Source organism: Nicotiana tabacum, chromosome 21 (assembly GCF_000715075.1).
Source record: "Nicotiana tabacum cultivar K326 chromosome 21, ASM71507v2, whole genome shotgun sequence".
Taxonomy (NCBI): domain Eukaryota; kingdom Viridiplantae; phylum Streptophyta; class Magnoliopsida; order Solanales; family Solanaceae; genus Nicotiana; species Nicotiana tabacum.
In genome coordinates this window covers 56,188,514-56,209,549 of record NC_134100.1, presented here as the reverse complement: position 1 = coordinate 56,209,549, position 21,036 = coordinate 56,188,514, and the positions used below count along the sequence as shown (strand labels likewise).

Genomic DNA, 21,036 nt, shown 5'->3' with positions numbered 1-21,036 from the left:
ATTAGTAAACCATTAAAGAAGATTTGGAACACAATCCCTGCATGTATATACTGGAGTATATGGAAGGAAAGAAATGTGAGATGCTTTGAAGGCAAGAAAGTTAGTGTACAGCTACTTAAATACAACTGTTTATGGCTTTTGGCTTATTGGTGTAATCTTTAGGATGTAAAGGATGAAAATAGTATGTTAGATTTCACAGACTCTTTACAAGATTAGGACCTTTTTGTGTGCAGATATCCTTCTTTTTTGCAATTGTACAGAAGGGTAACTGTCTCTTGTACTGTCTTAGCACCAACTTGGCACTAAGTTGTTGCATTTTCAATACACAATCCACTTACCTTCTCAAAAAATTTAAAAAGTTTGCCGAGATGGCTAATGAACATCGGACACAAGGCTGCTGTTAGTATCAACAATCATTTGCAACTACAACAACATTTGATTCTTGGCTTCTTCCACATCTATTACTATATTGTACCCCCTATGTCCATTTCTTCGTTGTACGATGCTGGCAGTAACAGGGGACTTTTGGGACTGGATGAGGTATCCATTGCCATGAAAGTATCGACACACTCGATGTGAAATGCGTGTTTCATAATAACTTGGGAATTTCACTGAGTTCATTTTTGTCCAGGCAAACGGGCGACTATGGAGGACCCCACTGGAGGATTTCTGCAAAATTTTTGTTTAGCCTTTTCTTGGGATTTGTTAGATTTAAAAGCCACATGGCTTTGTTTCATACACTATTTTGCCACGTTGGAGTGAAACTCACGTTCTTTATTTTTCACTAGTTAGAGTGAAGAGTTTAATTGGCACATTTTGGACATATGTTAGGTGTCTAATGGGAAACAACCTTAGTTTAGGTGTGTAAATGGAAAAAACGTTGCAACTGCTTTACAGTCTGTTTGGCCTATTAAAAATCAGCATTGTTGAATTATGTAGATTTTGTTGCATTTGTCTTCTGTATTCTTGTGCTTGTCTGTATCTGGTCATTTGCATGTCTTTATGCTAAATTTGTTATTCAACTGCTTGTTTTGGAACACTTTTCTGCTTCTGGCCCTTGTTAAAATGAAGTGATTCTTCTGATTTTAATGCGTATTGCAACTCCATCTGCTTTACAGACAATTCAAAAGCATTTAAGCAGCAAAGCTTACCCACTGAGGGTGATGCATCATCGTCAGCTGTAGATCAGAGGTGAGTGATATCACATCATTTCCTCTTATATACTTTATCTTCCAACTGTTAACTGCAAGTTCTTCAGTTTCCTTCTATTATTAGTTCAGCTCATATATTGTTTTCAATGTCATGCCATTGAAAAATTACCTTAGCTTATCAGATTTAATTGGCTAGTCTGTGAGCAATGGGTAATCTACTGTTCAGAATGCTACATGATTTTGTGTTTGGTAGAAATGAGATCACAGTGAAGTATTTCATTTTTGGATACTGTTTCTAATCCATTAGTTGACTGGGCCAAGCCTCTAGTTCTATTATTCTTTTCTTCAATTTTTCTAACTCCGTATGTCTTATTAATTAATGCTCGTGGAATCACCTGTCTTGCAGTTCTGCTACTGATACAGAAGCTCCGAAAAATGAATCAGTGTCAGTTAACTCAACTATTGCTTCACCTAGTGGTGAGGGTACAGAACAGGTCAGTAGGCCAGCAAGCGAAAGTGGTACGATAGTGACAGCTTTAGCTCAGGCTGGCAATACTTTAAGTGAAGCACAGGCAGAACTCGTGCTAAATCCACTCCGGCTTGCTTTTGAGACGAAGAATGGAAAAATCATGGAGCTTGCTTTGGATTGTCTTCATGTAGGTCCTTGATGCTATCGTTTAGTGTTCTTTTGGGCCCTGGCACTTGGAAATTTATTTTTCGTTATTATTTAGGCTAAGCATCTTTAATTTGCTAAGCATCTTTAATTTTTTTCATTTTGTTGAAATTTCTTGTCATCATCCAGATTACAAACTTGGGTAGATGCACTGGAGCTTAAAGAGGGGGAGGGGACTGATTACTATTGAACTGCAGCTATTTAATTTGATTTAAACATCTGTCAAGTACCTCATTTTGCTCTTTATTTGTTTCCCTCCTCATGGTTGAGTCATTTGTACCAGTCTTTCTAGTATCTCTCTTATATAAATGCCTGATTGAACATGAATAACTTAATCATATATTCCAATCATTGCATATTGAAACAACAGACGTCTTTGTATTTTCTTACGTTGAAGATTTAAGAACGTTGTTGCGGGTGCTCAAAGATCCTCATAAAGTTTATCCAAATTTCACGGAATAAATCTCTGTTGATATCTGCAGAAACTCATTGCATACGATCATTTAGAGGGAGATCTTGGTTTGGATGGTGGGAAAAATGTGACACTGTTTACAGACATCCTGAACAGGGTCTGCGGTTGTGTGGATAATGTATCACCCGATAGGTAGAAACCTCTTCTATTTAGATCTTTTCTTGAGTATATTTCCTTTATGTTAAGTTATGAGGAAACTGTATCCACCTGTTAGCTATATGCCTCTTTTATTTGATATATTTATTCGATGTATATGGAGTGATAAACTTTTGAGGAATTCTATGCAGTACGACTCTTCAGGTTTTGAAGGTACTTCTTACTGCTGTAGCATCCACCAAGTTTAGAGGTATGCAACTTTGAAAGAGAGATTCCTTTCTTCTCTTTTTTTTCTTAATTACTCTCCAGTCTAGTCCCAGCTTACTTGACCCCCATCCATCTTAAGTTCGTCCCCAATTTCCTTGACTGGTTTCCTAAATGTGAAAGTTTTATATCGGTAGAAATCCAACTCTGCATAAGTTACTACTTCGCTTGTCCCATCTATCTTTCAATTTTGCAATGTCCCAAAATTTTGACACCATTAATTTTCATGACCTTCGATAGTCAAATTTCTTTTTGTAGTTAAAATCTGAACTTTTATGTTACATCGCTATTCAATTATTAGTTTAAAATTTTCTTCTACTACTATTAACAAAATATATTAGTTAAATTAATATCTTAAACTCCATGTCAAATCAAAATCCATATAAAATGAGATAGAGTTGTCATATAAGAGGAGATGGAGTAGTATTCTTCTCAAAAAAAGATGAGATTGAGTAGTATTATATTACACTCCATTATCTCCTTTTATCTACCACTATTACCATCTTGATGAGTCATCTACTTTGGCCTAGGCTTCGATTTTTTATAATAAAAAGTTGTAACTTGTAGTCCTTTTTTGTTTCCAACAACAAAAATAACAACTATTCCTAAACTCCAACCTAGTTGGAGTCTGTTTTATGAATCCTCACTACCTATTCATTCCATGTGGACCTCTTTCAATATTCAATAATTTAGAGTTTCTATGTCTTTTTACAAAGATACAAACTTCTAAGCAAACTAAAAAGACTCCTGGCAAATATTGGGCCTAATGTAAGTGTGTCGACATGACCATGCCTTAATCTGGCATGACCATGCCTTGTAATAAATCTTTACTTCCGTTATGTTTTATTTTTCTTTAAGTCTGCATCGATTCCAAAGATTTTAGGTCTTTAAGACAACTTCCTTCCATGTATCAATCATCATGTTCTTGCACCTATCAACCAGTGCATTTGGAGGTATACATAGGACATGACAAAACAATCTCTAGCGAGCTTCTCTCATTTAATCCTCTATATGTGCTACTTGTAACTTCTGTTAGATGTGATAATTTCTCATCTTGTCTAATTGTTTATGATCGCACATCCATCTAAACATTCATTTCGAAGACACTCATCTTGTGGATATTATTGGGACTTGGGGGCCCAATATTCTATCACATATGACATTATTGATCTTACAATCGTTCTATAAAACTTGTCTTTCACTTTGGTAAGTATCCTCTTACCGTAGAACACTCTCGCAGCACTCCTCTACTTCAACTATCCTATTTTAGTTCTAAATGATACATCTGATCTATGCGAATTTCCAATCTTGTCTAATCTGCTATGATCACACATCTATCCTTTTCTACGATACTTGTCTTGTGGATATGTTGGACCTTGAAGATCCAACATTAACACTATTGAACTTACAATTGTTTTATAGAATTTGCCTTTCACTTTGGTAGATATTCTCTTATCACAAAATACTCTCATAAAACTGCTCCTTAACCATCCTATTTTAATTCTATATGATACATTTCATCTACTATACCATTTTCCTGGAACATTAAGACTAGGTATTGGAATTGTCAACAATTAGGCACCACAATTCTATCTAATCTCCCCTCACTTCACTTATCTTAAGTTAACTAAACTTGCAGGGAACATATGTCTTCTATTTATTCTAGAATTCTTATGCTCTAAACTTCAATTATCCATGCAAAATCTTTGCTAATATGAGCTAATACTACCTTTTTCCCCCATCTTTTTCTGATGTCTTTTAGAAATATACTCTATCTATGGTGTAAAAGATTGTTTTAGTTTTTTGGTTCTGTCATAAAATGGTGCCAATTTCCTTAAAATGAAAGCTCTATTACCTTTCATATCATACAAAAAGTTAATGCTTTTCTCAACTATGTTGCACAAATGTTCCCTGTTAACTTTTTTTAAATTTATATTTAAAATGATAAATTTTGACTTGCATGTACACACCTTTATCTAAATTTAATACAATTGGATATTGTTTGAACCTTAAAAATAAGTAATTAAATTAAGTAGTTGGATGTTTGATGTTTGCTTTCTTTCTAGATTTCTCAATAATTTTCTAATTATGAGATCTCATACTACATAGCATTCTCTGTTAACTGTTCTTAAATTTACATTTAAAATGATAAAGTTTTACTTGCATGTACGCACCTTTATCTAAATCTAATATAATTGGATATTGTTTGAACCGTAAAAGATAAATAATTAAATGAAGTTAGTTTGATGTTTGCTTTCTAGTAAAATTTTCTAATTATGAGATCTCATATTACATAGCATTCTTTTCTTTTTTTCTATTGGTATTTACGTTCTGAAGCAATTTCGAAAATGAGGTCTTATGTATCGAAGAGTAGTCAAACCACTGGTTGGCTGTTTTTTCTCTAATATATTTCCAAAATTAGGTGTTAAAAGCCTCAAATCTTCTTCTAACTAAACTAAAGATTTCAGCTGTTTTCTTATCCTCCGTGCTAGGTCAAACTGGGATTGTTATCTGGGACAAAGGCAGCATAATTTTTAAGTGTATTACTAACTTTTACTCAGATAATCCATTTACTGATAAATTTTTTATAGCATACATGGTCTGTTCAATGCAATATGCAAATAACATAGAAAAGCCTAAGGGGCCTGCTTGTACTTTAATCACAAAGCGTGACTGAAATGAACGCTTTACTGAACATAAGTGCATCCCAGAAAAATTAAGTACTATGTAATGCAACAAAAACATAACAATGTACACTAACAGCACTATTATAGACTAAAGAATTGAAGAAAACTATGAGAACAACAACAACAACAACCCAGTATAATCCCACTAGTGGGGTCTGGGGAGGGTAGTGTGTACGCAGACCTTACCCCTATCCTGGGATAGAGAGGCTGTTTCCGATAGACCCTCGGCTCCCTCCCTCCAAGAACTCCCCACCTTGCTCTTGGAGACTCAAATTCAGCCATTTTATGTTTCTCATTCAAATGTGAAAATGCTGTTTTAAGAGTGGTGATTAGTTTTCTTTTGGGAAAAGGGTCAAAACTGTCCTTGTACTATTCAATATAGAATAATTATATCCTCCATTAAAAGTTGGTATCAGACTGCCGTGACCAATTTGGCTTGCTTATACCCTTTTTGACTCACATACTTTTTTTGGATATTTTTTAAAATTTAAATGTTTTTTTACTCTAATAAAAATGCCACTCGTCCAAATTAACCCCTTTTTTTTTTTACCAGAGCCCCTTCCCCTCCCTCACTTTTACATATGAACCCAGGCCCCTTATTTTGTTTTACTTTTTTATTTTTTTCTTCTCTTTTATTGTCTTACTCTTTCCTTTTTATTTCTTTGCAACCTCCATCAGTGGCAAACTCCATTAACACCACCCCTCAACCACTATAGCACCATGCTCCACCACCCTTTTCTTTACTACTCCTCTCTCCCTACCTAATTTTCTGCTAAAATACTTCCTTTAATCCCAAACCACCATTGCCCGTCTTTCCTTTAGCTCTCTCTCCCTCTCTAGATTTTTACCCTCATCTTTATCTTCTTCAACTTCTCCAACTTTAGCCATAGACGTTGTTCCATCTTTTTCATCCCTCATTATTGTCGGAACACCGCCATATCTCCTCCAATACTGCCTCTCCACCGCCACCCTTTCTTCATTGTTCCACCACCCAAAAGCTCCCTCACCTCCAAAAAATCAACCGCCATAGTTCACTACCAATTGAGATCATTGGTCCGTAGTAGAAACTATTGAAATACTGTTATACTTCCAACCCACTACTTCCAAGGTTGAGATCCGACTGGAAAAAAATTTCCAAAGAGAACACCCAATCATTTGCCATTGATGAGATTGAAAAGAGAGGAAGAAGAAAGAAAAGAGAATGAAAGAGAAGAAAAAAAGAAATTAAAAAAAAACAATTTGGTTCAAAGATGCTGAACTATGTGAGGAAGAAGAAGAGAAGAAAAATAAAATTTAAATAGGGGCTAGGGGTTGGGTGTAACAACTAGGGAGGGGAGGGGATCTCTTAAAAAAGAGAGGGGGCAGGTTACTAATTGGGACATGTGGCATTTTTAAAATTTAAAATTACAAAAACTCAGTCTGTTAGTCGAAAAGGGTATAAGTGAGCCAAATTGGTCACGGCAGGGGTAGTTTTGATATCAACTTTTAATGGAGGGTATAATTGTTCTATATCAAATAGTACAAGGACAGTTTTCATCCTTTTCCAGTTTTTTCCCCCTCTGAAAGACAGTCTGAGCATTGAGTTGCACATGTAAGTGCCTTGGTGCTTGTACTAAAGTTTTGCCTACGCGAGCGAGACATAGCTCTCAACCTGCACTATGTTTTGTCTAAGCGAGCGACAGCTCTCAACCTGCACTATGCATAGTTTCATGACTTAAGTGTCCTCAAGCGGGCATTTAGCAACATTTATTCAATGTAACTGAGAGAGTACTACATTTCGGGATACCTTAGTTTGTCCCCCTTCGTAAAGCTATTGCCTAGAACATTGATCATTTATTGCTTTTATGCACTAAAAATTGGTAGGAGTAGGATCTTTCTGTAATTGGCAGGCAGGAGACTTTACACATGTTTTCTATGTATGCTTTGTCATAAATTGCAGTTCACGGGGAATCGTTGCTCGGAGTTATTAGGGTGTGTTACAATATTGCTCTTAACAGGTATTGGCTTAATACTTTATCTGAAGGTGATTAAGCTTTAATTTCAATTGAAGCTAATAAGTCTGGTTTGGCTGTTTAGCAAAAGTCCGATAAACCAAGCAACATCAAAAGCCATGCTAACTCAGATGCTTAGTATTGTATTCAGACGGATGGAAAATGATCTGGTATGTGAATGAATCGTGAACTGAGCCAGTTTTTTTGTTTCTTCTTTGAGATGCCTTTTTTTTGGGGGGGGGGGGAGGATGGGGAACCATGAATTTACTTTATAGACCCTTAATAACTTCTTGCAATTCAGGTTTCTAGTTCATCTGGATCTGTTGCTCACCAAGAAACTACCGACACTAATGGGTCAAACGTAAAGGTTGAGGAAGTGTCATGTAATGATCCGGAAAATGAAGAAATAACACAAGGGGAAGATGCACCTAACGTTATTCAGGCTAAAGATACATCTGTTGCATCAGTTGATGAACTTCAAAGTTTCGTTGGTGGTGCTGATATTAAGGTGTTTTGCATATTATCTGAAACTTCATTCTTACTAACGCCATTACAGTATTGTCATGTAAAAGCTTATGATAAGTAGGTTATAATTTCTCATTGGAATATAGGGTTTAGAGGCTGCTCTTGAGAAAGCCGTGCAGCTTGAAGATGGTGAAAAGGTCACAAGGTATGTATTCGGGGTTGAGGACATGATTCTTGTAAAGCAAACATATTTTGATGTGATGTTTAACTACATTTTACAAATTGTGTGACAATTTATAACTTAACCAGAGGAATTGAGCTCGAAAGCATGAGTCCTGGACAGCACGACGCCTTACTTCTTTTCCGAACCCTTTGCAAGGTTTGCACGACTGGTCATTGATGCAAGGTAATTAGGAAATCTGTGGACTTTGTATTGATAGAAACGAGTTTGCAGATGGGCATAAAGGAAGACAATGATGAAGTTACTGTTAAGACACGCATTTTGTCCTTGGAGCTACTTCAAGTAAGCATTCTTTTACGGCCTGTTTGATTGTTGTTTCCTATCGTTTCCCAATGTATCGCTTGATATTGTATTTTATTGTGGTGTTTGAAATGATGTTTGGATAAGTTGTATTGTTTATCGTTGTTAATAACATTTTTCTTGCTTGGATTGACTGTATTGCACTGCAAAACCAGGTGGTTGCTCCATATAAGTTTCTTCCTCAAGATCACCGTGGAGAAAAACATTCTTAATGTCTAACTGATAAAGAGGCGAATGATGAACAACCATGGACAAAAAGAAGTGAATAGATGCTACTTTAGCCACGGGAGAGAAAGTGTCACTATAATCAAGCCCAAATATCTGGGTGTATCCTTTTGGAACAAGACGAGCCTTAACCTGATCAACTTGGCCATCCGGGCCAACTTTGACTGCATAAACCCAGCGACAACCAACAATAGACTTACCTGAAAGAAGAGGAACAAGCTCCCAAGTGCCACTTGCATGTAAAACAGACATCTCGTCAACCATAGCATGTCGCCATCCTGGATGAGATAGTGCCTCACCTGTAGACTTAGGGATGGAAACAATGGACAAAGATGATATAAAAGCATAATAAGGTGATGACATGCGATGGTAACTTAAACTGACATAAAGAGGATTAGGATTAAGTATGGATCGTACACCTTTTCGGAGTGCAATTGGTGGACTAGGATAAGACAAGTCCGTAGTAGGTGTAGAATTTGATGCAGGACGTGAATCATCTGGGTCTGATGCTGGACGTGGACGACGATGATAAGTCAAGAGGGATGGCCTTGTGGCTAGGGATGTAGGAGGAGATTGTGAATACACAATATTCGACAAAAGTGATTTATTACCAGAGATATGATCAGAAGTTCCTGAGTCCATGACCCACGGTCCAAGAGTACTAGACTGAGAAACACAAGCAAAAGAATTACCAACAGTATCTCTGAGCAATCGAGGCTACTTGTGGATATGTCGGCTTACTTGCTCGATACTGAAGGAACTCATTATATTCCCCTTTAGATAAGGACTAGCCAAAATTTGGTCTCTCACCGAGTCAAGGTCATTAGGTAGTCCAGCAAGTGTAAGAACTAGAAACATTTCTGTGGTTGCTCTTGTTTTTCAACACTAGCAGTGACTGACATCAACTTCTCAAATTCCTCCATAACTGCTTGCATCTGTCCCAAGTAGGTAGACATATCCAATTTCTGTTTCTTTAAGTTTGTCATCTGAGATATCACATCATAAAAACGAGATATGTCATTCGTGTATAAAGTACGTGCCTTCTCCCAAACTGAATAACATGCCTGGAATGAACAAAACAAACGCATTATCTTGGAATTAATCGATCGCCAAACTACATAATTGAGCATCAACTTTCTCCCAGAGTGTTTTGGCCTTTTCATCCCCATCACTAGTCTTCTTGGCTAGGTGATCTTGAACACCTTGACCCTTGCACCACAACTCAACAGAATAAGCCCAGTCTAAGTAGTTTGAACATCCCATTAAGGGTTCGTAAGTAATCATCAAACTTGAATTTCCAGAACCCGTGCTTTTAGAACCAAAAACATCAAGTCCCAAAGACATTGTTGGACCAAATAGCACAGACAATCAAAAACAGTAAAAAGCTCACAGGAACAGTGAAGAAAAACACGGTCTCTCGCCGGAAACTGAACCGTCGCCGGAATCTACAAAGTCGCCGGACAATACAAAAAGTTGTCGGGATTTGGTGTAGCTTGGACTGGTAGGCTCGGGATCACCTCGCGAGCCAACTGTCCCAAAGGAGTTTCCCAAAATATTGGCCGGAAAAGGGTTCACGTGCCGGCGCGTGTGACATACGCGTTGCCAGCGCCAGAGGTTCAGGCCTCGCATGACGGCGCGTGACAGGTCTTTTGCCGGAATGGTTTCTTGGGCTTTGGTCACCGGAGCCTTCCGAGTATGTTGGTGGTGTTGGTTTTAGTACAACACTCACCAAAAAGGAAGTGACGCGATCAGATCTGGAAAAAGTCGCCGGAAGTTGATGCACAACGATTGTCCGACCTTTCCGGAGTTTCTCACGTGAAGAGTAACACTGAAAAGTTTTATTAATTACGTCTAAAGTGTTGTACAATGCCCTATTTATATACAATGATTACATAATAATAGGTATCTACTTCCCAATGTGGGACGCTATACATTACTAACTATTAAACACTTCCCTATAGCTCATTTCAGTCTCGATGGGCATATCATGATTTTCGATCACATTTCATGTGGGGTATACTAGCCGGCCGGCGTGGCCATGGAAGCTTTCACGCAAAAAATCGCCTCAGAATCGCCTATGCTGTCGCCAGAGCTTCTCTCTCCTCACGCGTGGATTTTGGCAGGTTTAGGGTTTGGAAAGTTATGTGTAATTATAATTACATATGGTAGTAAGTACACACCACAGTGATTATATAGTGTAGTAATTACAATAATTCGTTTGTTTGTCAGAACTTAATTACACTGATTACTAGGTTTAAGTTAACGTGCAATTTTCTTCTCAAAAAAAGTTAACGTGCAATTTTGTTATGAAAAATTGAGTTTGCAAACTCATTTTTTGAAATCGTCAGAACAGACATTGCCTAAAAACATGTAAAAACAGCGTTTGCAATCTAAAGCTCACTGGAGATAGACCAGAAATAACTAGTCAACTTACTGTAGTTATGTCACCACTAACACTAGAAACATTAAGAAAATATTAATTCTTTAACGCAACCGGTTGTTGGAATGTTAAAGTTGATTCAGTCTCTCTTTTGTGTTTCTATTATTAGCTACAGAAAACCAAAGCTAGAGTGATAGATTGGGTTTTCCATTTTCCATAACCAATTCAAGGCTAGCAAATCCAAGTCCGTAAAAGAAAATCAGAAAAGCTGCAGTTGCCCATTCTGAAGCGAACCAGAGCAGTAAGGCGATGAACTCCAAACTGCACAACATGAGAAGTGAAGGCTTGAAGCTGTAAAGTGAAAGTGGCTTAACACAATTGCTATCTTGTTTGAAGCTGGGAATATGTTAGTTCGTAGTCCAAAATATAAAAAGGAAACTAGGAGTTGGTGGTTGACTTATCTGAAAAAATTTCAGAGAATATAACTAGGATTTGCTGTAAATTCGCCAAAAGTATTTGCTTTTCCATTTTTAGAATCAAGTATCACTGGAAAGGCTGTCGAATTGGTTTAATTTGGTTCTGATGGTATTGGCGACCTTCAAAATGCTTTTCTAGCCCTAAGTACGTTTTTACTGGATATCTTTTTAAAGCGTTTTTATTGTATAAATGTTGGCATCTTCTGTTCCATCTTGTTGTCTATTTCCTCATCACCGGGATTTGTTCCAGTGTAAATCTTAACATCATACCCTTGACCTCTTAGGTGCAATTGACAGGAATCCTCGTCTTCTACTAAATATTTTTGCATAATCTAATTTGCAGGGTCTTTTGGAGGGAGTTAGTGACTCTTTCACAAAAAACTTTCAGTTTATGGACTCCGTCAAGGCTTATCTTTCATATGTTTTACTAAGAGCATCAGTTTCACAATCACCTACCATATTCCAGGTTAGCAATTTTGCTTTCTGAAACTATGCGCCCATGCTTTTGATGTCTTTTTTCTTTTGAAACTCTTCGATGTTTAAATCACTAATAGTTGTGCACATAATTTGACAGTATGCTACAGGAATTTTCTCGGTCCTTTTGTTGCGATTCAGGGAATGTCTCAAGGTATGCTGTGTATGCACTTCCTATTGAAGATTGAGGTATATATTTCAAAATTTTGAGAGGTTTGCAAATTATAAAATTTATTTTCAGGGTGAAATTGGTATTTTCTTTCCCTTAGTTGTCCTACGTCCACTGGATGGCACAGATCTGAATGCGAAAATGAGTGTTCCACGGTATGATTTTTGTTTAAAAGAGAATAGTTTCTATACATATACATATACCAGTGTAGATGAGCTGATATGTTTATATGGATAAACTGAATTCTGATTGTTTGGTAATAAATTAATTTCTGATTGTCTGATTATCATCTTTATCAGGGAATCTATTATCTTTTGCTATTGATAAGCTTATTAAAATATTATATGTCTACTAAGAAACATCACATGATCTAAAATCTTCAATTAAGCAGAAAATATGGAAATGATATCTTGTGGTGCAGTAGATAATGGAGAAGATTCTTAATGGCAAAGAAGGAAGGATAAATACCAAAAGCATTATATTTCCGAAGGAAGGATAAATAACAAAGCATTATATTTCCCATGTAAATCAACACAGCGTGGGGAACTGAATCTACAAAAGGTTGTCTCGTTTCGTCTGAGCCATGAGGCATAACGTAACTAGAGAAAACTCTTTAGAGACCTATACTTGCAAATATAATTGAACTTCCTCAAATATTTTGAGTTAAAAATATGGGAAAATTTCACATAAGAACAACTCGGTTCCCTACTTTTCAATTTTATAGCCCATATTTCAATTTACAATCAACTAGCCCAAAAATAATAGGCTAAGATTCAACATTCAACTCCAATAGGTTCTCGAAATTACTATTTAATTTTTAAAAAAGATTGCTCAAGCTTTTAAGTTATTTTTCAAATTAGTAATTGTGACTCAAATATTAGTTCAACAAACCAAATCCATTTGGGTGGTGAAAATTAGATTTTTAACAAGCTTAAATATGTGGGTTTAAATTTCGAATTTGATTTTGTGAGAAATTTGGAGTGGGTGTTATTTAGACTTGTTAGAAATAGTATAAGGAGGTTGTATATAAAATTTGAAGTCATTTAATGGAGATTTGGACTGGTTTTGAACAAGAATTGCAACTAAAAATCGTGGAAGAAGTTCGTCTACAGACGATTGTATAAAGGTGTATAAAAGTGTATAATAGTGTATAAGATGTGTTTATACACTATTATACAAGATTATACATAATTATACAAAAAACTGACTTTCGTCTTCTTCCTTTCGTTTTTTTTGAAATTTAACTCAAATCTTGCTCAAATCTACTCTAAATCACTTCAAATTTAAATTTTGAACTACCTTTTGATATTTTCAATCAATTGGAACAACACCCAATCCAAACAACTAACAAATTCAAAAAATCCTATTTTCGAAAGCAAAACTTTGAATGGCCTTCAATGTTGGACTTCTACTTTTCAATTTTCTTACATTGCAACCAGATGATACAGGGGGAGAAGCAGTAATGGCGGACGGCCCCTTAAAGCATATGTAGAAGATGTGAGAAGAAGATAGAATGAAACCAATGGTTGTGAGAACACAGATTTAACTCCATAGCTTTTAGAAGCAATGGTTGTAAGAATACAGATTTTGAATTTGCTAGTGCTTTCTAAATATGTACAATATGGGCTAGGTCGGGTAAAACTTAAAAACATGGGCCATTTTTTGTTATGGTGTGAAGTCAACTGTATTTTCTTGTAATTCTTTCTAAAAATATTGCTAAATTTACACTTTTGACTTGTCAATTTTTTTTAAAAAGAAAACTTAAGTGCTAACTCTAAACACTGTAGTATGACCTATAACTGCTTAATTGCTCACTTCAACTTATCAAAAAAGGGAAAAAACCTAATCCCTAACTCAAAACAATAATAAAACATATAAACGATAAAAAACAATATAAAACCTTGAAATCCCAACCTAAATATACAGGTTGAATCAGACCTCTGAATTTCTACTTCTATACCGCAAACCTAACGTAGCCCGCTTATATGATGTGTCTTTTTTTTTCTTTTACTTGTTTGAATGGAAAGTGTACACATTATCTTGGATAAGATATCTTTCACAGGCCAGTGTATTCACAAATCTCGAATATTAACTTTTTTGTACAAGTATGGCATTCGGGGTGTAATCATGATTATAAAAGTTATATATTTGATGGCACCACACTAGCATTAGATTGTTAAAAGCTATTCAAATTAATGTCTTTTGTTTAGCACCCAGGAAAAAAGTCTCGTGCTATTATTAAACAAAGTAGATAGATGTATTACCTTGTTCTTGTGATAATAACCACATGCATGCAAACTAGTACAACAACATTACAGTCTTTGTCGTAACTGTTTTTACAGGATGCTAGAGAAAGTTTGCAAGAATCCTCAGATGCTTGTTGACCTTTATGTGAACTATGATTGTGATCTCCAAGCACCTAATTTGTTTGAACGGATGGTCTCTCTCTCTCTCTCTCTCTCTGAAAGAGGTTGGCTTTTCTATATCTTGGTTTTGTAACAACTGTATGACCTAAATATCCTCCCTCTATGTGTTTCTGTTAAAGGTTACCACATTATCTAAAATTGCACAAGGGACACAAAATACTGAGCCAAGTTCAGTTGCTACATCCCAGATAGCATCAATCAAAGCATCTTCTCTTCAGGCATCTCTTTAGAATACCTTCTTCTTGAGTTATCGGTGAAATTTCAATATTATACTTCACCCTTACACTTTCGTTTCTGCTGATCTTGTCCTTTACAGTGTCTTGTAAATGTGCTAAAATCTCTTGTCGACTGGGAGAAGTGTTGGACAGAGTCAGAAAGGCTGCACAACAGGAATCAGTCTTCTGAAGAAGAAACTTCAAAAGGAGACCCTGATAAGATGAGAGACATGGATGATTTACCTAGTAACTTTGAGAAATTGAAGGCCCACAAATCTACTGTTGAAGCAGCTATATCTGAAGTATGTCTTTTTGGCCAATTCTCACAGAAAATTATCACCCTTTGAGGCTGCTGTTTTACTATCTATTTGGATAAAGTATCTATTTTGCTGCGTTTTGCATGCTGGTATGTGCTTGAGCTGGACTATTAGTGTTTGGTTTCTTCTAAATAATGCAGTTCAATCGAAAACCCACTAAGGGAATCGATCATCTAAAATCAAATGGGCTGGTTGAAAACTCACCTACTTCAGTTGCTCAATTTCTCAGAAGTACTCCTAGCTTGGACAAGGTAAAGTACCATCTATGTCCTTTGTGTTCCCGTTTTGCCTTTTAATTGACTTGAATAGAAATTCTAACTATACTGGAGTTTCAGGCTATGATTGGTGACTACTTGGGCCAGCATGAGGAGTTTCCTGTTGCTGTCATGCATGCTTATGTTGACTCAATGAATTTTTCTTGGAATGAAATTTGATTTGGCAATTCGTGAGTTTCTTAAAGGGTTTCGGCTTCCAGGGGAAGCTCAGAAGATAGATCGCATTATGGAAAAGTTTGCAGAGCGGTAAGGCATTTATTTGAAATTCCCAATATCATTGAGATGTTGTCCTTTTGTGAATACATTATGCACATGTTTGCCGAGCAGTGGGAATTTGTCCCTGTTTTTCACTGTGATATTGTCCTTCTGTGATATACTTTTGAAAGATGAGCAACCACTAATCAGATAGGACTGCAGAGGATAAACAAAAAAAAAAAACTAATTGAGCGTCTTTGAACACGATTGATCTCTTCGCCAGCTCATACTTTTTGTCTTGAGAAATAGTGGATCTCCTTCTGCATCATGTCTGAGTCCTCAAATAAACTGATTTATGGAGTTATACCTAGTGCAGTAAACAAGTAACAAAGCTTGTCATTTATCAAAAGAAAAAACTTTTCTAGAAACGTTGATGTTGAGGTTGTCCTTTGTGGCATAAGGGCTAGTGATTAGAACTATTTTTGTGGACAAACATGTATCTGAATTTATGTCATGTTGAGTAGCAAAAAATTGGAGAAAAATAAGTGCAAATGATCAAAGCAGTTCAATCTAGATGAGGATTTGAAACTGGTATATACTTAGCCACTTGGTTTCTGTAAGAGGTGTTTCTGAAACACGTGATGGTTAAGTTACTTGCTCTGGTAATCTATATCTATCACTCATGACGATGTCCATTGACAGTTACTGTGCAGACAATCCTGATCTATTCAAGAATGCAGACACGGCATATGTTCTAGCATATGCAGTTATAATGCTGAATACTGATGCTCACAACCCGATGGTCTGGCCAAAAATGTCAAAGGATGATTTTGTACGTATGAATGCCACTGATGAAGCAGAAGATTGTGCTCCAAAGGAACTTTTGGAGGAGATCTATGATTCAATTGTTAAAGAGGAGATAAAGATGAAAGATGATCCTACTGGCCTCGCGAAAAGTAGCAAGCAGAAGCCTGAATCTGAGGAGAGAGGACGCCTTGTCAATATTCTCAATCTTGCACTGCCTAGAAGCAGATCTTCAACTGACCCAAAATCCGAAAGCGAGGCTATCATCAAGCAAACACAGGCTATTTTCCGAAATCATGCAGGAAAAAGAGGAGTCTTTTATACTTCACATAATATCAAACTTGTACGTCCAATGATTGAAGCTCTAGGGTGGCCGCTGCTTGCCACTTTAGCTGTTCTTATGGAGGAAGGAGATAATAAAGCACGTGTTGGTGTTTGCATGGAAGGATTTAAAGCCGGAATACACATCACACATGTTCTTGGAATGGACACCATGCGATATGCATTTTTGACGACTCTTCTTAGGTAATCTTTGGCCGTGTCTGTTAATTTCACTCTTTCAGTGTAATAAAGAGTTATAATCAAGGCTGCTAGGACCAAGTTAGTATTTAATTCCCAAAGTTAGCTTTTTTGTCTTCTAGATTCTGGGCAGGGTCAGGTGGAGTGGATTTGGTGCTGGAGGAGGATAAAATTTATGCTTTCCAGATTAGATATTGAAACAGCTTTTGCACTTTCATTGCAGACTTAATCTTTTACATGTACCAAGGGATATGAAAAGTAAAAATGTGGAAGCACTACGAACTCTGTTGGCTATATGTGATTCGGATGCTGAAGCTTTGCAAGATACATGGATTGCGGTGCTTGAGTGCATTTCCCGGCTTGAGTTTATAGTAACTAATCCTTCAATGGCAGCAACAGTTATGCAAGGATCTAACCAAATTTCCAGAGATGCTCTGCTTCAATCTCTTAGAGAGTTGACTGGAAAACCTACTGAGCAAGTGTTTGTGAATAGTGTTAAACTGCCCAGTGAATCAGTGGTTGAATTTTTCAGTGGTTTGTGTAAAGTCTCAGCTGAGGAATTAAGACAATATCCTGCACGTGTTTTCAGCTTGCAAAAACTTGTTGAGATCAGCTATTACAACATGGCTCGCATACGAATGGTAATAGCTCCATCCATTTAAGTGCTACTAGTGTTGGGTAAATTTTTGACATTGATCTGACAGGTGATTTGGTTGTACTATTTATCCATCTCTTTACCTCTTGTTGCCTAGTGCTACACAACGCTAGTGACAAATAATGCTTAGTTCAGTTCTAGATTGTGGCTCAAGGGATGATTATATTAAAACTTAAATGTATTAGAAATATGTAATTTATTGTGCTTGTGGAATTATTCTCTTTGCCCTTGATTTACTTAGGGGACACTAACAAAATCAACAATTTATTATACTCATCAATGTAGAGTTCTAATATATTCTTTTCATGTCTTCTTATTTCAAATGAATATATATTTGAATTTTATGACGATTGTATGTGTCTTTGGTTGTTTTATTCTGCAGGAGTGTAATATATTTGTGTTACTTATCAGAAAAAGAGTGCAATATATTTATATTATTGCCAAAGTGGAGCTCACTCGAACGTAGGGCCATCAATGCATTTCAATCTTTTTTTAACATGTTAGAAAGTGAAAATTGGACCAATTTTACTCTTCTGCTATGCACTTCTTTATATATTTTGCAGAGACAACAGGAACTTGAAACCAACTAGGGATCCACTTGAAATGGAAGCAATTATTTTGATAAAAGGAATAATGTTGTAAACTAAAAATGATGGACGGAAACATTTTTTATAAGCATTAATTTTTTTGAATAGAAAGTTTATATCTTTTGATAGCAATGGTGTCCACACCGACTTGCTTGCACTTCGACTATTCCATATGGTACTTGCTACCTCCCACCAGCAAAGCTATTGGGTATACATTTGCTTTTCTCAATATTAGTTGATTTATTTGATTGCGTAAAGAACCTTATGAGTTATGAGCAAAAGTGGGTGTGTTTCCACCTCTAATAGCTAATTGGATGACTAGTATTAATAATTCTTTGAAGTTCATTTAGCTATGGAGCTGCATCTCTTGTGTGGCACAATAGGAATCAGCTTAAATCTTGATAAGTAGGTGGTGCATATTTTTGTAAATGCCAGCGAATTAATTCATTGATGATAACCGCCTCACATTTCCCTAATATGTTGTCTATAATGACTTTCCAGGTTTGGGCAAGAATATGGTCTGTTCTGGCTACTCATTTTATTTTTGCTGGGAGCCATCCTGAAGAAAAAGTTGCTATGTATGCCATAGATTCTCTTCGGCAACTTGGTATGAAGTATTTGGAGCGCGCTGAACTTGCCAATTTTACCTTCCAGAATGATATTTTAAAACCGTTTGTCGTTCTTATGAGAAGCAGTCGAAGTGAAACTATAAGGAGACTTATTGTGGATTGCATTGTGCAAGTATGTGTGCATCATTTCTTTTTCCTTAGTTTCTTGGCTTACTTTTGTTTAAAAATATACTAATTTCTACTTGGTAGCAGATGATAAAGTCAAAGGTAGGAAGTATTAAGTCTGGTTGGCGAAGTGTGTTCATGATATTCACAGCTTCTGCAGATGATGATCTAGAGCCAATTGTTGAAAGTGCTTTTGAGAATGTTGAGCAGGGTATGGATCGGTTCGTTCTATTTTAAAATTTCTTCTGTATGTTTCTCACTTTTCAGATTCCTTTATGGAAGATTTATTTGTAGTCTGAACATTGAAATAATCTTGCAGTTATATTGGAGCACTTTGATCAAGTAGTTGGAGATTGCTTCATGGACTGTGTCAATTGCTTGATCAGATTTGCAAATAACAAGACCTCTCACAGAATCAGCTTGAAAGCAATTGCACTACTTCGCATTTGCGAGGATCGTCTTGCAGAGGTTTGTCACCCGGACTTCCACCTACTTGTCAATTCCATTTTCTTCGTTATTTTGTCTTCAATTTATCGTTATAAGTATGTAAATATGGTTTATGACAACTGATTTTCCGCGTAACGGGACCCAAGATAATTGTGAAAATTAACCTTAAATTTGAAAATGTTGTAAGAATCACTATAATGGAGTATCTCAGAAAGACTAGCTATTTTAAAATCAATAAAATATATCTAATTATGATAAATGGATACATGCGATATTTTTGATAACTCTTTTCAGGTGTAATATGTAGATATCTTCTCTTATTTTAGATAACCATCCACATGCTTGCGATTTAACGCTCAGTTGAGTTTTCAACGCTCTGTTATTCCCTATAGAAGTTGCATAAGTTTATGCTGATCTTACTCGGTGTGGAAATGGATTTCAGGGCCTTATACCCGGTGGTGCTGTGAAGCCCGTTGACACCAGTGAAGATGTGACTTGTGATGTCACAGAGCATTTTTGGTTCCCAATGCTGGCTGGTCTATCTGATCTGACCTCTGATCCTAGACCAGAGGTTAGAAACTGTGCACTTGAGGTTCTATTCGATTTGCTTAACGAGAGAGGTGGCAAATTTTCATCCACGTTTTGGGAGAACATTTTCCACCGCGTGCTATTTCCCATTTTTGATCATGTAAGACAGGCTGGAAAAGAAAATCTGAGCTCTACTGTTGAATGGCCGCGTGAAAGTAGCATTCATTCACTCCAACTGCTGTGCAACCTGTTCAACACTTTTTACAAGGTATGATAATTGGTTGCTAAGGAATGGGTATATTACTATCATGTTTATTAGCTGCAACTTCTGAAGGCCTATGTTGCGCGGACTCTCCAAAATGCTGCCGCACGCTGCCGCACCCGTGTCTGATCCTCCAAAAATGCACTACTTTTGGAGTCTCCGTCACGCACCCGGCGACATTTTCGGAGAGTCCGAGAAACATAGCAGAAGGCTAGATTATCCTAAATTGTTACATACAAAGTGGTCACGTCCAATATCTGACCGTCTGAATGAGTAATTATTTGCGAAATGACTTGGGTATGTGTTACTGAAATGTATGATTGGCATCTTCTAACTCGTTTCTTATCTCCCAGATCGTACTATGCGGGGGTGTTTCCCCTGTTATGTCTGTGTTGTCTCTTCCAAGTATGTATGCTTTAGCATGATATCTAATACCTTTCGACTATTGTAACCATGCACTTGCATCATATCCTTTGTCCAGCATTCTCCTATTTAGATGTTTGCTTCATTGTGTAATCAAGTATTTGTATCACTTGATAAGCATGTTACCCGATTAACCAACATCTAGCTTAGTTACATTTGCAACTTTACTAGGCTTTACAGGTGTGCCAATTGATCTATAAAACAAAACTAATGTGTCAATCCAAGTACTTTGTACCCATTTGGTGGACCTCAACCTTTGCAAACATAGATTGCTTGTAAACTCGGCCTTCTTACGCCCCTTTCCCGAGGAAATGTTGTCTTTAATTTTGTGCGCCATATGTAGCTTACCTTTAGTTGCTTACTTATTGAAGTGTTGGTTGAAGATGCTTAAGTTTCTGATCAAAGGAAACAACATAATTTAATTTTGTACATCTGCGACAATTTCCTGCCATCCAAATAGAATATCATGGATTGCTTTGGAATAGTATTAGGAGAACTGTTGAAGATGAATTTGAACAAGAAAAGGTTAAGCTTTTCTCTTTTGTTGACCACGATAAATAGTGCCATGAGCTGTAACTTGGAAAG

The 21,036-nt window shown here is 36.6% G+C and overlaps 1 protein-coding gene across 1 annotated transcript in view; it reads left to right on the top strand.

The window, feature by feature from the left end:
- Nucleotides 1-21,036, top strand: part of LOC107761455 (brefeldin A-inhibited guanine nucleotide-exchange protein 5) — a 43,632-nt gene that overhangs the window by 6,609 nt on the left and 15,987 nt on the right. Inside the window, 25 exon segments of the mRNA XM_075242100.1 lie at nucleotides 1,119-1,191; nucleotides 1,558-1,807; nucleotides 2,307-2,428; nucleotides 2,584-2,642; nucleotides 7,283-7,340; nucleotides 7,420-7,504; nucleotides 7,636-7,842; nucleotides 7,946-8,004; nucleotides 8,109-8,178; nucleotides 8,254-8,322; nucleotides 11,765-11,887; nucleotides 11,996-12,049; nucleotides 12,137-12,219; nucleotides 14,407-14,503; nucleotides 14,610-14,708; nucleotides 14,807-15,007; nucleotides 15,163-15,273; nucleotides 15,358-15,441; nucleotides 15,443-15,543; nucleotides 16,195-16,821; nucleotides 17,039-17,456; nucleotides 18,559-18,798; nucleotides 18,879-19,002; nucleotides 19,111-19,259; nucleotides 19,681-20,034. Of these exon segments, the coding sequence (XP_075098201.1) occupies nucleotides 1,119-1,191; nucleotides 1,558-1,807; nucleotides 2,307-2,428; nucleotides 2,584-2,642; nucleotides 7,283-7,340; nucleotides 7,420-7,504; nucleotides 7,636-7,842; nucleotides 7,946-8,004; nucleotides 8,109-8,178; nucleotides 8,254-8,322; nucleotides 11,765-11,887; nucleotides 11,996-12,049; nucleotides 12,137-12,219; nucleotides 14,407-14,503; nucleotides 14,610-14,708; nucleotides 14,807-15,007; nucleotides 15,163-15,273; nucleotides 15,358-15,441; nucleotides 15,443-15,543; nucleotides 16,195-16,821; nucleotides 17,039-17,456; nucleotides 18,559-18,798; nucleotides 18,879-19,002; nucleotides 19,111-19,259; nucleotides 19,681-20,034 (3,917 nt within the window).